Consider the following 19,836-nt stretch of genomic DNA (forward strand, 5'->3'; position numbering starts at 1 on the left):
TTGACACAAAAAAATATAAGAATAAACAGTATAAAATATAACAGTATAAAATATCAAAAATATAAAGTCAAAGATATAAAGTGTAGTGACTGTCAAGTAGTAAGTGGTAAATCCTACTAACTGAAATTGAATATACCCAGTCTAAAACCAAAATCATAAAGTCAAGATAAAATTGTAGGATGTCCAGCCTTAAGTGGTAAATCTACACTGGCAGATTGTGGAAATACTCAGACCGGCCCCCGCTAGCATCAACAACTGCCACGTCAAAGATTTGTTAAATCCCTTTCTTTCCATTATGACATTCAGTGGAGTAGGAATTGTCTGACCAGGACACACCTCTAATTGCATTGAGCAATCTGCCATGTGATTTTGATTAGTATGCTAAGAGATTGAACAGGTTCCTAATACTATAGGGATGTATAACCATTTTATTCGCATTGTTGGCTTTGCCATTTATGAACTACAGCACAATTTTCCTTTAGCATCTACAAATAAATTAAATATGAAGGGAAAACTGCCCTGATTGAGCTGCATTCGGATCCATTAAAATAACTGGCCTTTAAAAATAAAAATCTGCCAGCCTCTATGGGAATTTAACGTAGGGGTGTGTACTTTTATCTATGATACATTACTCATTCACAAAGATTGGTGTCCTTAAAGGATAGATTTTTTCTCATTTTTTTATTAAGGCATTAAGATACAATTCCAAAAGATGATTTTTTATTTTTTTTATTCCTATTTTTAGTCAACTATAGCATGGGTGTGTAAACTTATAAGCACAACTGGATAGGTAGGCCTATACTATCGATTGAATCATAGTTCTAAAATATCAACATAGTTAAATGTAAGTAAAGTAATATACCGTACATTCAAATATATCTACATTCAAATTTATATACATTCAAAAATAGAATAAAACTAGAGCCCGTCTTATAAATGTATTTCGTTTTGACACCTCCAATTTATATCCGTTAGTGGGCGCGCCAGTAATGGAATCGAGTCTTTAGGAAGCCGATACATGCACAACAATAATGCATAAACTTCTTTTATCATCTTGTACATGGGCGTACATTTATATTATTACACAGAGCTTCTCATGCTCTTCTATCGGCACAAAACGGGGCGAGTATTTTTTAATTTACACGTTATATTTTGAAAAGTAAAAGGGATTAAATCAAGCAGTCGCAAAGTGTCGTAAAGTAGCTGACGGCCGACCACGATCTGGCACCCCCATGCGGCAATGAGTGCAACGACTGTTGTATCCGTAGCCAGCGAACAGACGACCTGCTGGGTAAACAAGAGTGGATGCATCGAAAGGGAGGAATGGCAACTTCGTCGAGGGCTTATAGTGAGACATTTCTATCTTGTCAAACAGACACATATTAGATAGGTCGTACTATATTTTAAGATTCGATATGATTAATGTGCGAGTTAAAATGGCTGAGTATAATCGGCTATTTGCTGAGTGAAGTGGAACTAGCCTTTACGTTAGCTTAGCTCAGCTCGTAGCCATCCAGGGCCCATTGCCTTCGATTTTGCTTCTCGGCTCAGCTCGGGACTGTGTTGTCAATTTCACAATCCCAGTCGCTAACGTCCTCGGATCGCGATTTCTATGTAGGCCTGCCTAGTTGCAGTTAGGGTTAACATTTAGATAAATGCTCGTTTTCAACGCTTGTCTTTCTTTCCTACAGGATTTAACTTCACATGTTACAAAAAAGACGGTGACACATTTTGAAAAAAGGACTTAGACCCAGGTACGTGTTGTCTTTGTTGTCTTCTGTCTGGAGTAAGTTGACGTTAACTATGTGTCAGGCTATGTGGTTAGCTGCCCACTTTGGTTCCTCTCGATTCGTTATCGTAATATTCTCAACATAAATTACTAACATTAGATATTCAAATTTTAGTCATTCACTAGTAACTCGACTTGATCTAGCCCCAGTCACTTCAGCAGCGTTTGTTGGATACAGACAGGCAGCAGCCGAGCTCATTGTAATTATTAAAACTATTTCTAGCCCCAGTTTCAGGCTCAATTCTGTCAAGCTAAACAATTCTATGTAGCTCTGTTTTTGCTTGCTTAGTCGGAGTGTTTGGTAGTTGTTTCACAGACAGAAAGCACCGTGAGTATCGTTAGCAGCAGCCCAGCAGTCCTGTCTCCGCCGTAGTGTCGTTCATCTTGAAATGGTCTACTGTTGCCATTTCTGTTACACCATACGTTTTCTGGTAGCAAGTAGCTGCGCCTGATTCATTAGACAGTGTCTGCAGAATATCTTACGTGTCGTTATTTGGGCCTTTTTGTGAGAAATTAGAATAATTTAGCCTTGGTGCATGGGGATTTTTGTCATTCAGCGCTGTCCTCTGAGGCCCCTGAATTCATGCATGTCATTGAGGAACATCCGAAAGACTCACTTATCAGTGAGTTGTATATAAAAGCAGGCAGAGCGTTGTGCACCATCAACCTCATCAGCCCTTTTTCACAAAAGTTACAGCTTCGGGTCAAGTGACAACTGATATGTTTGTGTTTGTGTCTAATGTAGTCGAATACAAATATTTTGTAGCAAACCCTACCAGGAATGCTGTTGTGTTAGATTTGTACTGAGACTTTGCCAGAGAGATGGAAAGTAAACCCTATAGAAGTTTGTGTTGCTGTGTCCCCTTAAAAAGTCTAAAGGACTCTTAAAGGTAGTTGGATGTTTAAGATGTTGAAGATAACATTACATAGGGTTGTTGACAGACTCAAGACATCTACATTTCTTAATGTTGTGAATTGTGTACTTCCAGCAAACAATGTTGATGGCAATTGCAGGCTTTTTTTTATTTTCTTGAGTTTTGTAACATCACTTGTATCTCCAGATGGCCACACAGACAGAGTCAGTACAATATGTTCATTAATCACTTGCTGAAATAGTGGCTCCATGTTTTGTTTTCTGATTGCATCAAATCAAGAAGTGTGGTTGGGTTGTTGCTGTGGGTGATATCAACACTTGCTTATAGTGCATAAGCCTGCAATTTGCTTTCTTCACCTTGTCCTTAATGTTAAAATACAGTTCATCAGTCAACATTACTGCAGATATGCAACACCCATCGTGATTAAGAAGCGATCATATTTAATCATTTTTTTGGAATATATTCTTTGTGTGTTTGTGCTTTTGCCTAAAATACACAACTGGGTTGTTCAGACTGATTTGGATCCGTGTTGGGGCAAATCAAAGTACTAATGGATAAGTGTTAGCTATATAAAGCCTGAACCCAGTTTGGTGATATTGAATATGTGATATATTGCAAGAAAGAAAAAACTACCTAGTTTACATGAGGATATCTGTTTATCTGTGAGGAGGAGTAAATACCCCTAAACTATCATAGTTTTCCTAAAAGCAAGAATCCGTAACATATTACATTTATTCATTGCATTAAAAGGAGCTTTCAAGTTTATTGAGAGCTCAGGCATAGATACATTTTTCTTTCTTGCCAATTTGAAAACACCTGTTCCCCAGAATTGTAATCCCTGTCAATGCTAACACCACTGTTGGCTGACTGAGGGTGTAGTAAGCCGCGGGCATCTGAAAATACACATGGAGTGATTCTTAACAGAGACACACTTTTCTTTTTTATTCACGAAGTAGCCTGCATTTTTAGCTATGCTGGAATTTGGCGTTGCTCTGGGAGACCTTACACTGCTGTGAAAATTCTTCCACTGCAACAAACCTAAAGAGTCCCTTTCTCTTTGGAGTTATTTGTTGGTGTACACAAATATAGACAGAATCCCATTTCATTTAATCTGATTGATGCATTGCCTGCAATCAACAATAAAGCAAACACAAGGTGTACTGACTTTTGAGTCATCCTGTGGGTATTTATTTTCATCTTCAATCAGCAGCCTTGAGTCCTGCTGTCTTAATTTGTATAAAAAACAGAATGAACGTATTACCTCGCATTGAACACCATTAAGTATTGTCATGGACATATTAATATTTGTTTTTGGGCCTATGTGCCGTTGATTTATCAGTGAAATGCTCAAAAATAATCTGTAATAACCTTTTAGTTAAAAGCAAGTCTGCTATGCTCTGCTGTAATGTTGAACAATTCAGTGAGGATAGCATAATGAGAACTAAAACTATCATAAGGCCTGCATCATGGAAAACATTTAAGATAGATTACACACTTTGTTTTTCTGTAATAAATTAACTGATTTTTGCCTTTTATGCTCCTTGCATTTTTTTTATTTCTTTTTACCTAACTTTTGTATTAGCTTTTCTATTTTTATTTAGTTCCCTAGAAACCTTTTGAGAGTCCTTGTAATTGGTACAGAAGGGAAAGGTAGTATTATTAGAAGTCCTTTATTGTAAGATTTTGTCATATTTATAACACATTCCTGGTCGTGGAACAATGGATCAGATCTTCACTCTTGCAAGGATCCTGGAGGGGGCCTGGGAGTACGCCCAACCAGTCTACATCTGTTTTGTGGATCTGGAGAAGGCGAATGACCGGGTCCCCCAGGAGAGACTGTGGGAGGTGCTGCGGGAGTATGGGGTGAGGGGGTCCCTTCTCAGGGCCATCCAATCTCTGTATGACCGAAGCGAGAGCCGTGTCCGGGTTCTCGGCAGTAGGTCGGACTCATTCCAGGTGAGGGTTGGCCTCCGCCAGGGCTGCACTTTGTCACCAATCCTGTTTGTAGTATTTATGGACAGGATATCGAGGCGTAGTCGGGGTGGGGAGGGGTTGCAGTACGGTGGGCTGGGGATATCATTGCTGCTTTTTGCGGATGATGGGGTCCTGATGGCGTCATCGGCCTGTGACCTTCATCGCTCACTGGATTGGTTTGGAGCCGAGTGTGAAGCGGCTGGGATTAGGATCAGCACCTCTAAATCTGAGGCCGTGGTTCTCACCAGGAAACCGATGGAGTGACCTCTTCAGGTAGGGAATGAGTCCTTACCCTAAGTGAAGGAGTTTAAATACCTTGGGGTCTTGTTCATGCGTGAAGGGACAATGGAGCGGGAGATTGGTCAGAGAATCGGAGCAGAGGGTCCAGTATTACATTCAATTTATCACACCGTTGTGACGAAAAAGAGAGCTGAGCCAGAAGGCAAAGCTCTGGATCTACCGGTCAGTTTTCGTTCCTACCCTCACCTATGGTCATAAAGGCCGGGTCCGGACCAAAAGAACAACATCCAGGGTACAAGCGGCTGAAATGGGTTTCCTCAGGAGGGTGGCGTCTCCCTTATAGATAGGGTGAGTCCATGGGGAGCTCGGAGTAGAGCCACTGCTCCTTCGCGTCGAAAGGAGCCAGTTGAGGTGGTTTGGGCCTCTGGTAAGGATGCCTCCTGGGCGCCTCCCTAGGGAGGTGTTCCAGGCACGTCCAGCTGGGAGGAGGCCTCGGGGAAGACCCAGGACTAGGTGGAGAGATTATATCTCCAAACTGGCCTGGGAACGCTTCGGAATACCCAGTTGGAGCTGGTTAATGTGGCTCGGGAAAGGGAAGTTTGGGGTCCCGTGCTGGAGCTGCTCCCCCGCAACCTGATAACGGATAAGCAAACAAAGATGGATGAATGGATATAACATATTGAAGCAGCTAACTAGCTGTATCCTCTGATAAACCAGATCTGATCAGACTGTCTTACAGGCCATTGGTGACTTGCTTTAGTCTTTGTTTTTTAATTTTTAGCTCATTGGTCAGATTCAAATTTAGATGTGATGTTTTGCTTTTTATTGTTGGTTGTGAAATTGGTTGTTATTTTCCAGAACCCTTGAAAGGTCTTAATCCTGTCACTGACATAATGATCTGTTCTTTTGCAAACGTGCACCTTTAACGCTTTTCTTTTCTTCTTTGTTTCAGGTTTTGTGAGATGCAGCAGATAGATGCCTAGGAACTGATGCGAGTACACTTGCTGTTTGCCCTCTGAGGACAGACCTGCCGCCATGAAGAGTGAGGTGCCATCTGAGGCCCCCAGCAGACAGGAGCATCTGAAGGAGCCACTGGTGAACCCAGAGCCCCTGGAGGCAGCCAAGAGATTTCCTAACAACATGGAGGTGATTGGAAAGGCAGGCAGTGAATTTGAAACCCTGTGTGAGTCCCGGCACCGGCCCCTGAGGGACACAGGAACGCACAAAGACTCAGAACGGACCCTCCCTGGGCGCAGAAAAAGAAAAGGCCAACAGGCAGGGCCATCAGATTGCTCGCTGAAGGAGGGCCACATCAGTGAGAGTTCACTGGCCGCTCAGCGTCCCAGGGTAGAACTTTTACAGCACCCAAATGAGGATGAACATCATCACGAGTCGTCATTTAGTGACTGTGCTTCCTCCCCCTCCTCTAGCCTGCGATTCGGGGACTCAGACACTCTCAGCTCAGAGGAGGAGGGGGAAGCTGGAGCAACAGGGGGCCAACACAAGGCTCCTGCCCTAACAACAGGAGGAGCCGCTGGAGTTGGCCTGCGCCCTGTTCTGGGTCGAACTCGGGGGAATCACTCACATAAGTGGGTGCGCACTGAAGCTGAGCCAGTTCTGCTGAAGCGGCCGTGTCTGAGCAGCCGGAGGTCTTTACATAGGAAACGCTTTGTGAAAACAGCTCCTGCAGGGGGGCAGCGTACTCAGAAGCAAAAGGAGCGACTACTACTGCAGAGAAAGAAACGTGAAGTGATTGCACGTAGGAAGTATGCTCTACTCCATAGCACCAGTAGTTCCAGCGAGGAGCTGAGTAGTGACTCTTCTACCCCCTCTTCTACCGAAGCAGAAGATGAGCTGTATGTAGATGTCAGTAGCACTAGCAGCCAGCCCAACAGTGCTGCTGTAGCCACAGGTAATTACAAACCATGACTCTATTACAGTTGTCTTTGTGTTGCGTAATAATCTCTGTATTGTATCTAACATATCTTTTTTCACAGCATGAGGTATGTTACATAGGTTATATCATATGGTTAAAAGCATAAACCAACAGGGAAAGCTTACGTAGCATAATATGTGTGATCACAGTATGATCACCATAACATCGTGGACTAAACAGGCCAGACTATGCAATCGGATCAGTCATTATTTGTTTATATTTTTAGTGCTATCAAAGATTGTGTTAGTGTTAATGTATTTATATATTTACTTGATTGCTTAACAGTCCATCAAATAAACTTTACATGGATTATACAGTGTATCAGGACCTTTAAGGGTTCTTATTGAGCAACATGGGTTTAATAAATATCAACAGGCAAAATGCTACACCACAATGTGTACATATTTATTTATTTGATTGATTATTTGAAAAGGCAAAGGTGGATACCATGTCCGTTGTAACAGTATAATGGGAATTATGTCTCCTGAAGCTAAGAGGCACCAGGCTATCTAACATTGCATTTGCATTTTGTTTAAAAATGGTTTACAAGTTAAAGTACATTGATGCAAAGTGTATTAATATACATTAAAAAAAACTAGAACACAAAATCATAAATGTCTGGTTCCAGAGAAGAGGTCAACAGGTGTTATAAAGATGAAAAACAGAGAGCTCAACACACGGGGAAAAAGGAGTTGCAGCAATGTGCAGTACAACAAAAATATGGTATAACCTCTAAATAAAATTATGAACCTGAAAATGAACTCAAAATGTACACTTTAAATAACCCTCATAGGAAACTATTGTTAGAATATATCACACTTTTAAACCATAGACTTCCAGTTCCCTTCACTGTACAATCAGAAATGAATTGGCCATTGCACAAGTGTGATAATGGTAACAAGCTCACTGTTTACAGAAGCAGGATCACAAGTCTACAGGTTTTTATTCTGCACCAGGTAATTTCATCCTAGCTCTCAACTAGAGAAGGGGAAGTTGCAGTATTGCATAGTGTTTGGCTGTCATAAACATATGCTCACAAATAGCTCTTGGGCACATCTGATAAAATAATAGCTACTCTCCTCTGCTTTTCATGGCCACACACCTGGCGTGCTGTAATGGAAACTACAGCCCGCTGTACCTGTTGGAACAACAGGTTTATATCCAAAATGTAAACCATAGCTTTCTGTTATAATTCTCAGCAAAGTGGCACAGACCAGTGTGCATATGGAAGTCACCTTCTATTTACAACAGGAGTCAGTATATCCTTTAAAAAGCCCCACCTCTACCTTGGTTCATTGTTATCCTCATGTAGTCATTTAGCCTCAACAATATTTCTAATGTTGTGGCCTTCGGGGAGAATGGAAAGTTAGTTGTTGTGCTTCTATGGGAGGCAGGTGGGAGAAAACTCAGGCACTGTTTAGTGACAGGCTTTGCATAGAAACAGCAGGTCTCGCAGGAAAAACAAGGCATGTGTTTACAGCAAGGGAAAGCATGAAGGCAAGTGATGAAAGCTGCCTTCTAAATGTCCAGAGTTGGAGGAAGTGTGTGACGTAGCCAAGAAACAGTTAAATCCTACCTCTAACCTGAGATACAACAGAATATGTTAATTGTGAATTAACAACATCTAAAAATCCCTTTGAATGCAGGTCACACCTGGTTTGTTGTTTTTAGGTCAAATAAAATTCTACAAATTCCCTTATGCAGAGGGTGCTAAGCAGCAGTTCTCAGGAGACAATTGGAATAGAAATCACACTGGGGAATTATGGCAAGGCACTTAGCGATTTGCTCGAAAACACAGTATAGACTTCTGCTGCATAGAATTTCATTACTTTGTTATTCATTCACACGAGTAATGAATCAGTTACCTTCAAACGTTGTGTTAAAATGTTTTGCTTACAGTCACTGCACAGGTAAATCTGAACAGACATATCTTAGTGTTCTGTCTTTTGTATTGGTTGAAGAAAAAAAAAAATATATATATATATATATATGTGTGTGTGTATATGTATGTCTGCCATAAATGGATTTACATTTAAGGCTTAAGAATGTAGAAGAGAATTTGTAACCTTGACTCATACACCCAATGCATGAGTCAGCAACTCTCACTTACACTGGGAATTGGAATAAATGTATGCCTGGGCTTAAACCTTAAAATAAACAAGTAATTTAAGCTGTGTTCACTTTGTGAAAAAAAAACACAACACAGACTTTATTTAAGTAAGCAGTGGCTCCATTAAGAAGACTGAGGAGAATGATTAATTTGTCTCTGGCAATGAAGTATGACAGATCTTTTTGTGAATAATGTAGGCAAAGTAATTTTGAAACATAGATAACATCTATCTCATTTTGCAAACCATATGGAAAAACAGTAGGTGATATGAAAATGCATTTTCATTATTGAGTCTGTGAATGTTGCAGCCCTTAGGATTGACATTTGTTTCATCATATAAATTCTTGTTTTGAGTGCTTGTTCTATAAAAATTATTTCAAACTAAAAAGGTTAAATAAAAAAACGTAGTCTAACAAATTGTCATTGAGAAATTAACTATCCTTAACTCTCTTTCTGATCTTTTATTGCAACCATCTACTTATAGTGAACACACCTGAGGGGGCTTTCATGGTATTTAGTCCAGGCAGAGATGAAGTGAGATCTAGTGCACAGGGAACCAATCATAGGGCACATTTGGGAACGGTGAAGGAAGAAAGTCAATCCCAGTGAGCACTGATGACCTACATTTCTCCTGTTAAACCTGATGATATGATGAGCCTGATGATACTGCTGTTAGCATGATGAAACTGGAGAAATACTATCTGGCCACTTACACAGCTTGCTTGGAGTTAGACTAAGCCATTAAGAAAGGGAGAAAGGGGGACAGGCTTTTTGAAAATAAAAGCAGGAAAAGTACATGTCTATGCTGTATGAGAATATGCTGTATGATGACTTAACTTAAATGTGTTTGTTTGTTCATTCATTTGTACCCAACTTTAATGTGAAATATTCCTGATTAATAGATGTAAAGTGTCATAGAGTGTAGTCGGGCTACAAGTTTTCATTTCAAGTATGTATTTTCTGTTAATTGTATTTAGGGCTGGATTAAAATAATTGATTCTCCAGTTAAATTGATTTTTGTTTAAGGGATCCAACATTGATTCATCAAATCCAGAAATACATCTTTTAATATATGCCTTTTATCATACATGAATAAGTAAAAAGTACTTTAAACAAACTTTTTGGGGGTTGATTCATAATGGGAGCATCAACCTGGTGCATTATATATAAAAGGAGGGTTGTTTCTTGCTTGTACAATTTACATCAGAAGTTCTCTGAGAATCTATTTTATCTCCAAGTAAAATTGGTATTGTCACTGAAATATAGAATATGAAGTATGGAATCAAATCAGAAACGTAATCAAATTAGGACATTGTGAATCAGAATACAATCGATTCGGGAAATCATGTGACACCTAGCCCAAATTGTATTGTAGTTGAATGCTTTGTTTTCCTTTCATCTGAATGTGCGTCTTTACTATAATAAATTCTACTGGTGTGCTCAGGTGGCCTGGATGAGGATGTGGTGGTGATTGAGGCCACTCCAGCTCCAGCACCTGCTGTCCCTGTAAGCGAGGAGATCAACGTCACCTCAACAGACAGTGAGGTGGAGATCGTCACGGTCGGAGATGGTTTCAGGTAGGCATCTCATCTTTTTCAGCCGGCATTGAAATAATGTTCTTATATTAATTTTCCATTAGCTCAACTGCCCCACTCTAGCAAGGGCCATGCATTCCAGTCATAGTGGTTTTTGATCCCTTTGAGTAAGTTCCCCTTACATGTCTGGTCAACCACTAGGCTAAATGTCAGCCTTGTTTAGTTGATAACCTTAGGGTATGGGTCTCTCTATCACTACTGGTGTAACATAGTATTGTTTATACATTTTTTGTTAGGTCACAAGGACAATGGTTCTGGAATATATCAATCCTAGGAATACTTTTACCAATATGCAGTCTACTGTATGTCAGCAGATTACATGTTTGAGGCCATTTGTGAGTTGTAAGTGTGGACAGCCAAACGTATTGGCAAGAGAAACCCCCAAGTATTCATGATAACAACTTTTAGCTTTCCTACTGTGGGGAGAGGATCTACAGACTAAAAAGGTTTAGGACCTAATATTGAACCCTGGTACACCACAAGTATAATTACCAAATGAGGTACTAAACCTGCCTTTTTCATCAAAAAGGTCAGAAATGAGCAAAGTGCAACCTGCATCTGAAATGGGCTAATCATTTTTTTATGCTCAAACCCGATGGGGTTTTGGGTTCCGTTAGAACTAAAATCAAAAATAGCAGATTGATACAGATGTGTACATCAATATTTAGCCAGATCAAAACCTTTCAGAAATGTCATTGTTTGTTTGGAATATTCAGAGCGTTGTTGTCTTGTGAGTAATCTGCTGAGGACTAGCGTCTCTGTACATTTGGTCTGGTCATGTGGTGTTCTTTAGCGCATGAAGAACTCCTTTCCCTGCTCAGCTGGTTGTACTATTTATGTGTTGTTTAGTAGGGTAATGTTTCCTGTTTTTAAAACAATAAGTTGCAATGTTTTATTACTGATAGCTGCTTTTGGTGTGGTTCTATATGTGAACTTGGATTGTAGTCAGTAGTCTCTCTAGCAGGGTCTATAACGGAGCACCAGTGGTATTAGTGTTCATAATGTATCACACTTGTTTTTGTGACAGGCGGACATTGGAGAAGTGGATGATACTGCAAAAGTTTACATGTACCTTTCGATTTATTTATTTTACCTATTAAACCTTTCTTAATTAGAACATATTTTGTACTTAGATTCGTTCAATATGACCATAGAAACTGCCTTTTAAACCTACAGTGTGTAAATCTTTAATACCAAAAATATACTCTTAAGTTAATAGCTTAATATTCACCAGAACTTAAATTACTTAAAAAATAATAATTAAGTTAATTCCAAAATTATGAAATAAATCGTCTGAGGTACCCAACTTATTACAATAGTGATGTTATTGTTATCTTATGTGTAATGTTATTGTTATCTAAGTCTTATGCGTAATTTATGGTTGTGCGGAGGCTCCACGCAAAGCTTTCGCTGTAGCCTACGTAAGTGGCCTGAAATTTATACTTATGCGTTGGTGTGTGCGTTGATCTCTCAGTCAGTGGTAGAGCGAGCGAGTGAGAGAGTGAGGGTGATTAGCTTTGGAGCAAGTACCAACTCTAGTGTCATAGTGGAAGAAACAAAGTGTCTCCCCTGCGCTTTCTGACCACGGGCGGAAATCTGTTGCAGGAAAAGTTAACCGTCTCGCGCATCAACGCGACATATAGTTAAATTTATTTAGTGGTGCACGTCAGGCTACGCTACGGCGTAGGGTCCGGCATAGGTTCGTGTCTCCACGTACCTACATACGTAGCCACTATGTGGATTTTACACAGAAGTGTAAATCACGCTTTACTCCTTTCACAGTTATTCTTGAAGTAAGATTCTATTAACAATGGGAGCTATTGGTCATTGTAGGTTCTGTCACTATGGATTTTCTTTTTCATCAATAACAACATGGACGCTCAATTGTAAATGAAATGCTTGAGTAAAGGCCTTTAACTCGATTAAAGCCTTAACCACATAATGTATTAGTGATTGCATGTAGGATTAACCAATATGACAGAATTAGAAAAAGGAGTAAATGCAGTTTTCTGAGTTTTCTGATTGCTAGTGTTTAAGAGCTGTATGGTTCATAAGAAGAAAGAGCGGGGGGGCAGTGTACTCCAGTGCTTTGCTCATAGATTCCATAGCTTACATTGCCCAGGGAAAGTAGACTGCATGCCTTGTTGTTTATAGAAACAAAACCATATCACGCTGAAGGTACCTACTCATTGCCCTTATTATTTACAAAAATGTCTGTAGAGGAGCACTTCCATGACTCAAATTGTTTGTTTGAGGTGCTCTTTGGATGGGTCAAATATATATATATATATATATAGCAAAACTCAGGAAAAATCCAAGGCATTCTCACTGGAAAAATCAAAAAGCCTTTATTGTTATGGCTTAGTCATCTTAAACCTTTAAATACAACTCCGATGCGTTTCGGCACACAAGCCTTTGTTAAGGAGTCATTCCATGTTATTTATTTCTTACGTAGAACTTGCTCCTTAGGAGGTCATAAGGGGCAAGGTTACCTCCCCTTTCTCTGCTTTGCCCACCCAGAAAATGTGGCCCGCCCGTGAGAAAGAGAGTGACATCATGGCTTTCAAACGAACAAAGTGGCAGTTGGTCAAGGCCACACCCCCAGCCTCCACCTTGCCCCCCTCTCTCCTCCTCCACAGCTACAGACACAGAAATGGCACGTACTAAGGAAAGCTCATTGTGGGACTGGCTCTAGTGGCTGTACTTCTGCACCAAGGCTGAATTTTGGGAAAGAGACTTTAGATACAGTATTAAGGGACCACCAAGGCCTATAGAAAAGCATCCAAAAAGCACCATGTCATGGGACCTTTAATGTGTTATGTTAACATACCAGACACCTTACGTATTTAGCCTATTGTTCGGTGTGCTAAATGTCTGTTCTTGGTCTTGGATTTTGTGAAACAAAATGTCTAATTAAGTGCGTCTTATAGTCCAGTGCAACTTATGTTTTTTCCTCTTCATGACGCATTTTTTTACTTATACTTCAGAGCAACTTATTAGTCCGGAAAATATGGTATAGTGTTTTTGCATACTTTAGCCCATTTACTAGAAATCAGTTATACTTTGAATTCCTGCCAGCCTTGGTTTTAATCAATTTCTACAATGTGTGAAAATCGGTTTGTAGAGACTTGAAACATGCGCGAGGTAGATAATCCTTTTTTAGTAAACATAAGCCCCTTTCACACAGCCTGTTTGAGGCAGGAATGTTGTGACGTTATTCTGTATAAAAGACAGGGACTGTGGGGGACATAGTTGTTGCAGCAGTAGAGGTAGTAACAGAGAGAGACACTCACTCACTCACTCATTCAAAGGTCCAATGGCATGAATATTTTAACAAAAATATGCGTTCCCCCAGCCTGCCTATGGTGCCCCAGCGGCTAAAAATGGCGATAGGTGTACACCGAGCCCTGGGTATCCTGCTTTGCTTTTGAGAAAAATATTCCAGATTATCCCATCTGAAAGCTCAGATTGACTGTTCTGGAATCTTGCCCCATATGAGGTCATAAGGGGCAAAGTTATCTCCTCTTTCTCAGCTTTGCCCGCCCAGAGAATTTGGCCCACCCATGAGAAAAAGAGAGACATCATGGCTTTCAAACTAGCAAAGTGGAAGTTGGTCAAGGCCACACCCTCACTGCCTCTAGTGGCTGTAATTCTGCACCAAGGCTGAACTTCAGGAAAGAGACTTCAGATAGGGGACCACTAAGATAGAAAAGCATCCAAAAAGCACCATGCCATGGGACGTTTAATGGCATGGCAAAGACAGAGATGCATGCACAGATAATTCTATGATAAGAGAGGTTGATGACAAAAATGTCAGAAAAGCTACTTGCTTACTGGGATATCTCTGACTTTAAGATCAGAACATAGCTAAAGTCCATCAATTACTACAATCACTACCTGTGAGTAACTTAAAATACATTCTATACCAGAACAAATGTATAGCTAAATCGGTATCATGGCTACCATATCATCAAATATACCGCCCACCCCTAACTAGTGAAATGGGGTAGGGTAGTTGGGTAAGTAGGGTAGTTGATAAGGCTTTAAGAAATATGCAGAATGTGGCACTCTGTTTCTCTTAGAACTAATAAACATTCACTGTGTAAGTTATATATTAGATAAATGGCTCCTAGTGTCATTTTCCTCACTCCATTGAGAATCTTATTTTTCTGTTCTCAATATATCACTTCCTGCCTCAATACTCCACTAATTCCTCATGTAGGCCAGTATGCAGCTAAATTCACAAACTTCTGCCTTTGTGTCAACCACTATCTGTATCCCTTTTTTAATCTTTTCTGACTAAGTGTCTTTCCTTCTTTTTTGATTGAAAATTTTGAAGTGCAATGTGCCGAGCTTGGAATGCTATTGCTTATCTAATCTTCCCGTTTTCCTGACTGTTAAAGATGTCCTGGCTCGCTAGAGAATGCAGGGATGAGCTTCCCTGAAGGGGGATGGGCAACAGGAACGCAGGAGGGCGGGCCAAACCCAAGGCCAGCAGAATGAGCAGTAAAAGCTTTGTTGACACCGCCAGTGGTCCGATTTGTGAACATCTGCTTGTGTGCAGTTTATGTCAATTTAGGAACAATAGATGTGCACGCTTATTTAAACAATGTATCATGGCCTAGGCTTTTTTGGTAGTGTAATAGTGTGTTGAAAATAACTCAATTAAGTATTTATCATTTTTGATTGATTGATTGATTCCCCCTGATCCCACTTATTTAATTTAATTTGGTTTGTGTAAGTAATAGCAAGTCCATTATGACATTTACCGACCTTCATGAAGGTTATAATTTTTAGAACAGTTTATGTTGAAACTGTTTTAGAGAGGTTCAACAACACCACAAACTATCCTCTAAAAAAGATCAAAAAGTTGGATCTACACAGATTCAACCAAAAGCAGACATTATAACTTTCATGGAGGTAGGATGTATTTCAGGACTGTAATAATTAGACTGCATTAGTAGCTAAGTGTACCTGATAATCTGGCAACTGAGTGTACATTTTCCTATCATTCAGTTGCACAATGCACATGTAGCCTCATGAAGGCCTACATTGATAAAGATTATTTTCTCCTTTCCTATGGTGTTTTGTCCAGTATAATTTCTTGTCATGTTTGTGGACAGAGGAGTGTCTGTAACTTGTGGACAGGATTTGGAGAGTCTATTTTCTTCATCCCGGCTCAAACAAAATGTCAAAGTTCAAATACAGTTTTCAGCCAATAGCAGCACGTCAGGGACATGGTGCAAAATGTAACTGAAATCAAGGCAAAGCAACCATTTTGAACCCAAACATGCTCTCTTCACATTGCCAATTGAGATGCTGTCAGTATATGGATATGTTTAATTTGAATAACTTGTTATTTATTTGTTTGTGTCACTCCACAGTTCGCTCACTTGCGAAGCAGTGCAGTAGGAGAACATTCCAGTGTTTTAACAGTGCACTGTGGGGCGAGTTTGGCAGCAATGTACCTAGAGCACAGTGGGTTACAATAAACAAGGATTATGTAGCTGATGTGGACAAAAATCAGTCCCTGCCCTGATTCTGCATATCATGCCAGGACATGCATAGTAATTGGGTCACAAAACGATTTGAATGTCATTAGACTTTTTGTGACTACAGCGCATACTGCCATCAGTATTCCAGTGTAGATCCTATCTATGTAACAGTAATGTTGTGCCTGTGTTTGAGATGGCTACAAACAGATCAACAAACGATAAAGTCACTTGCATTGAATGACTGATCCACAAACATATCCCATCAACCTAAAAAAACACACCTATTCCTCTGAAATTGGAGATTTGGTAGACGTTCAATTTGCAGCTTTAATTCTACTTGCCCAAATTTAACTTGAGCAAAATGTTGGATGGTATGATATACTTATTTATGTATGTATATTTCCTCTCATGTTTGTACATTGAAACGGATAAGCAAATGTCAAGAGCTGGCGATGCCGCTCTGTAATTATAATGATACATTTTCTTTATTTGAGATGAAGGGATATGCATCAGTACTATCAGCCAGGTCTCTACTGGGAGTGCTGAGAGTTAGAAAGTGATGTAATAATACTCTAATTTTGAAGACAAACTTGATACTTTCATCATTGCAAAGGTTGATTCCTCAAATTGTTTACCAGTTTTAGTCCAGTGTTATTACTGCCTTGTATGCTCTAATTCCTTTTAACTCCCAAGCCAGTAGTTTACTCTATTTTACTGCAGTGTTCAGCGCTCCTCTGATCCCTGGGGCATGTGTCTCACATCACCTTGGCTTGGCACAACCTCAGCATTGCCAAGCCACCCATTCCCATAGTGTTCATGTTTACAATGTACTGTTTACCTCTCCCCTTCCCCCTCCCACCCCCAGGAGAGCTTGGTGGTAAACAGATATTTACAAAATAATCCCAGGTCTACTTAATTAGGAACCCCTCCCTAGTGGCTACTCCTGCTCCCTGGGATTAACCCAGAGCTGAGGAGCCTGGCCAATTGATACACCGACACAACAACCTTTTCCCCTTCTCTGGATACCATCCTCATTGCTGTGTCTTGTGGGTAGTTGCAACTGTGTGCACAACTTTGCTTTAGTGATTTGTGAAATATGAAAGTTAATAAACTTCCTCCTCTATTCCACTTCTTGCATTGTGCAGCATGTCGCACAGGATATTGAATTGAAGCAGACAGTACAAGATGATGGGAATCCCCCTTATCACAAAAAGCAGTGTGAAAGGCATTTCCTGCGTTAAAACACATCTGAGGAATGTGATCAAAACCCGGGCTGGGCCGGCGGCCTGCCTTTAGCAGAGACGAGAGACAGTGGGATCGGCTTTCATATCAGTCTATACATCCATGCTCTCAGTCAAGAATGTCTTTGCAGTGGGCCACCAGTGCAGTGCCAAAAAGTGATTGCTGTCTATCCTACATTCAAATGATCAAATTAATTGTACACAAACTCTTACAAGGTTCTTGGGCTCTACAGCACGTTGCTGCTGGCGATTGTGCACATTTCCCCAGCAGGAAGAGCCGGGCTCCCTGCTTCCCCCACCCGGGCCACATTGCTACCTGGATGTGTGGCAGCTGGACAAAAAAAGGGGACACGCCAAATTTAGATGATCCCTGCCGAGACGCGCCTGATTGTACCGCTCTTATAGTTAGATAACTTTGTGGGAAAAAATGACTGGGAACAAAGCATTCGGCCCGTTTTATTTGAAGTAACTTTTTAAAAAAAGAAACACAAACATTTTTGTAAGTGTTGCTTATAATTTAGATTTAAAAAGGATGAACCAAAAAATTAAGTATTCATACTATATCAAATTTTCAATTTTAGTTTTTATTTATTGCTAATTTTATCAAGTGCATAGAGAGGGCTAAGAAAAAGAGAGACACATTACATAAACATTGACACCAAGAGCTTTTGGCACTCAATACACATCCTTTTCCCTCTACTCCTGTGCATCTTTTAAACGCAGCAAGGGAACAGCAGTGAAATCCCCTAGCCACAAAGCTCCATGGTATCCAGATTTACGGCACACCCATATAGTCTCTTGCTAGTCTCTTGTCCCTTGGGTTCACCCCTCCTACCTATGATCACCTGGCTTTACGGTACTGTGGGGGAAATGTGGCTATTGCCTGGCCACTCACTCCAGTCTCAAAGAGCAATGTGTAGAGCAACAACAGCCTTTGAAAGAGAAAATGATATGGAAGATAAGAGAAAGGGCTGAAGGCAGGGAAAAAGAGGTACAGAGCATTGTAGCGAGATATAGGAAAAAGGAAGGTGGGTGGAAAGACTGGTGATATTTTGATGGAAGTGATGGGGTGGTTGCAGATGCAGATCTACATGATAGCAGTTCAGAGAGAACAAGCTATCTGTAGTTTCTGATAGAGCTTATTAACAGAGGCAATCTAAACATTTATAGTGTACAATGTTTGCTTATGTGCTAATGTTTTTGAGTCAACTTGTTTGTGCCACAACTTCTGTAACCGAGTCTATATAGTCCCACCATGCTTTCCAGCAACTCACAAAGCCAGGCGTTTTTATACTCACTTAACAGAAAAATCTGTTTTGACTACAGACCACACTAATCCTATAAGGATTGATTACGATGCGCTGCGCCTCCATATTCACATAAAAACAATGTTTAGAGCATCTGGACTGGGCGTTGACTCATTGTCTTCTGACTGTAAATGTACGTGCGATCACGTTACCAATATGCTAGTCTTGCTTTGCCGAGACCTTCCTCCACCACGGCGCTGCGGAGGAGGGTCTGGCTAGTCCACACAGTATTCCGGGATGGGAGAGAAGCGTGTTCTGATTTATTGGCATTTCTTTAAACCAATCACAATTGTCATGGGTGGCACTAAGCACCGGGAAAAGCCACAGAGCCTCTGCAAAATAGCCTCATGAAAAACTTGTTTTGATGGAACGTTTACGTTCAAAAGGTTTTTTTAGTCGTGCAACAGAAAACTCAGACTGGACAAATAGTCTACCTAGCTGTCCGGATTTACCCTGCAGTGATCTGAGAAAAGGTTACCCATAGTCCTCATAAATCGACCAGAGTTTAAAAGACTGCAATTAAACTATATATATCTAGGTAGTAAAACCAGATCTAAATGCTTTTGTCAGAATTGTCCACTGTTGCTTCCTCACCTACCTTGGCACCAGCAGGCTTTTGTCAAAGCAGCCTCATTCCTGGAAATGAGCTTGAGAGTCTGGCTCTGGCAAAGCAAATGCTTCACTTAGCTAGGAGAATATCCCTGATAGGACCAGCATTCCTCTGCTGCAGTTTGCTGTAATACTGTAGTTTTTTCTTTATGTCTACAGGTCACGGTCAGTGGGTCTTAGCAGGATTTGGGCTAATAGTTGCTCCCAGAATCGTCTCCAGGAGCCACGTGGACGTCACAGACTATCCACTGTCATCCAACCACTGCGTCAGAATGCTGGGGAGGTGGTGGACCTCACTGTCGATGAAGATGGTAAGAATAAACTTATGCTAAAACTATGTCACGCAATGTCAGGGTCCGCCTCGTTCAGTTCAAGATTATTATTATAAAAGGATTATTATTATTCTGTTGAACTACCTCTAAATTGTTTAGACTTGGATTAAGAGACGCACCAAATTGTTGGAAATGTAAGATGGAGGACGGCCAATTGTCCCATGTCCTATTGTCCTGTGATGAGGTCCAAGAGTTTTGGACAAGGATAAATGATAACCTTTGTCGGACTGCAGGGACCAAGGTTCCATTCAGCCCAAGATCATTTGTTCTGGGATGAGCAGACAAGAAGTTTGGTCCAAACTAGTTTAGTGATAGCCAGACAGATTCTTTTGA

The 19,836-nt window shown here is 40.6% G+C and overlaps 1 protein-coding gene across 4 annotated transcripts in view; it reads left to right on the top strand.

Moving 5' to 3' along the window:
- Positions 1–1,231: 1,231 nt before the first annotated feature.
- rnf111 (ring finger protein 111) overlaps positions 1,232–19,836 on the top strand; it is a 32,241-nt gene continuing 13,636 nt past the window's right edge. For 2 of the 4 annotated variants that reach the window (XM_032518671.1, XM_032518929.1), the window contains exons 1-5: positions 1,232–1,348; positions 1,692–1,754; positions 5,831–6,790; positions 10,369–10,501; positions 19,331–19,482. In XM_032518671.1, the coding sequence (XP_032374562.1) occupies positions 5,914–6,790; positions 10,369–10,501; positions 19,331–19,482 (1,162 nt within the window). In that variant the 5' untranslated portion in view covers positions 1,232–1,348; positions 1,692–1,754; positions 5,831–5,913. Of the gene's footprint in view, positions 1,387–1,691; positions 1,755–5,830; positions 6,791–10,368; positions 10,502–19,330; positions 19,483–19,836 lie in introns of all 4 variants that reach the window. The other 2 variants (XM_032518764.1, XM_032518850.1) reach the window with 2 other exon arrangements.

Source organism: Etheostoma spectabile, chromosome 1 (genome assembly GCF_008692095.1).
Source record: "Etheostoma spectabile isolate EspeVRDwgs_2016 chromosome 1, UIUC_Espe_1.0, whole genome shotgun sequence".
Taxonomy (NCBI): Eukaryota; Metazoa; Chordata; class Actinopteri; order Perciformes; family Percidae; genus Etheostoma; species Etheostoma spectabile.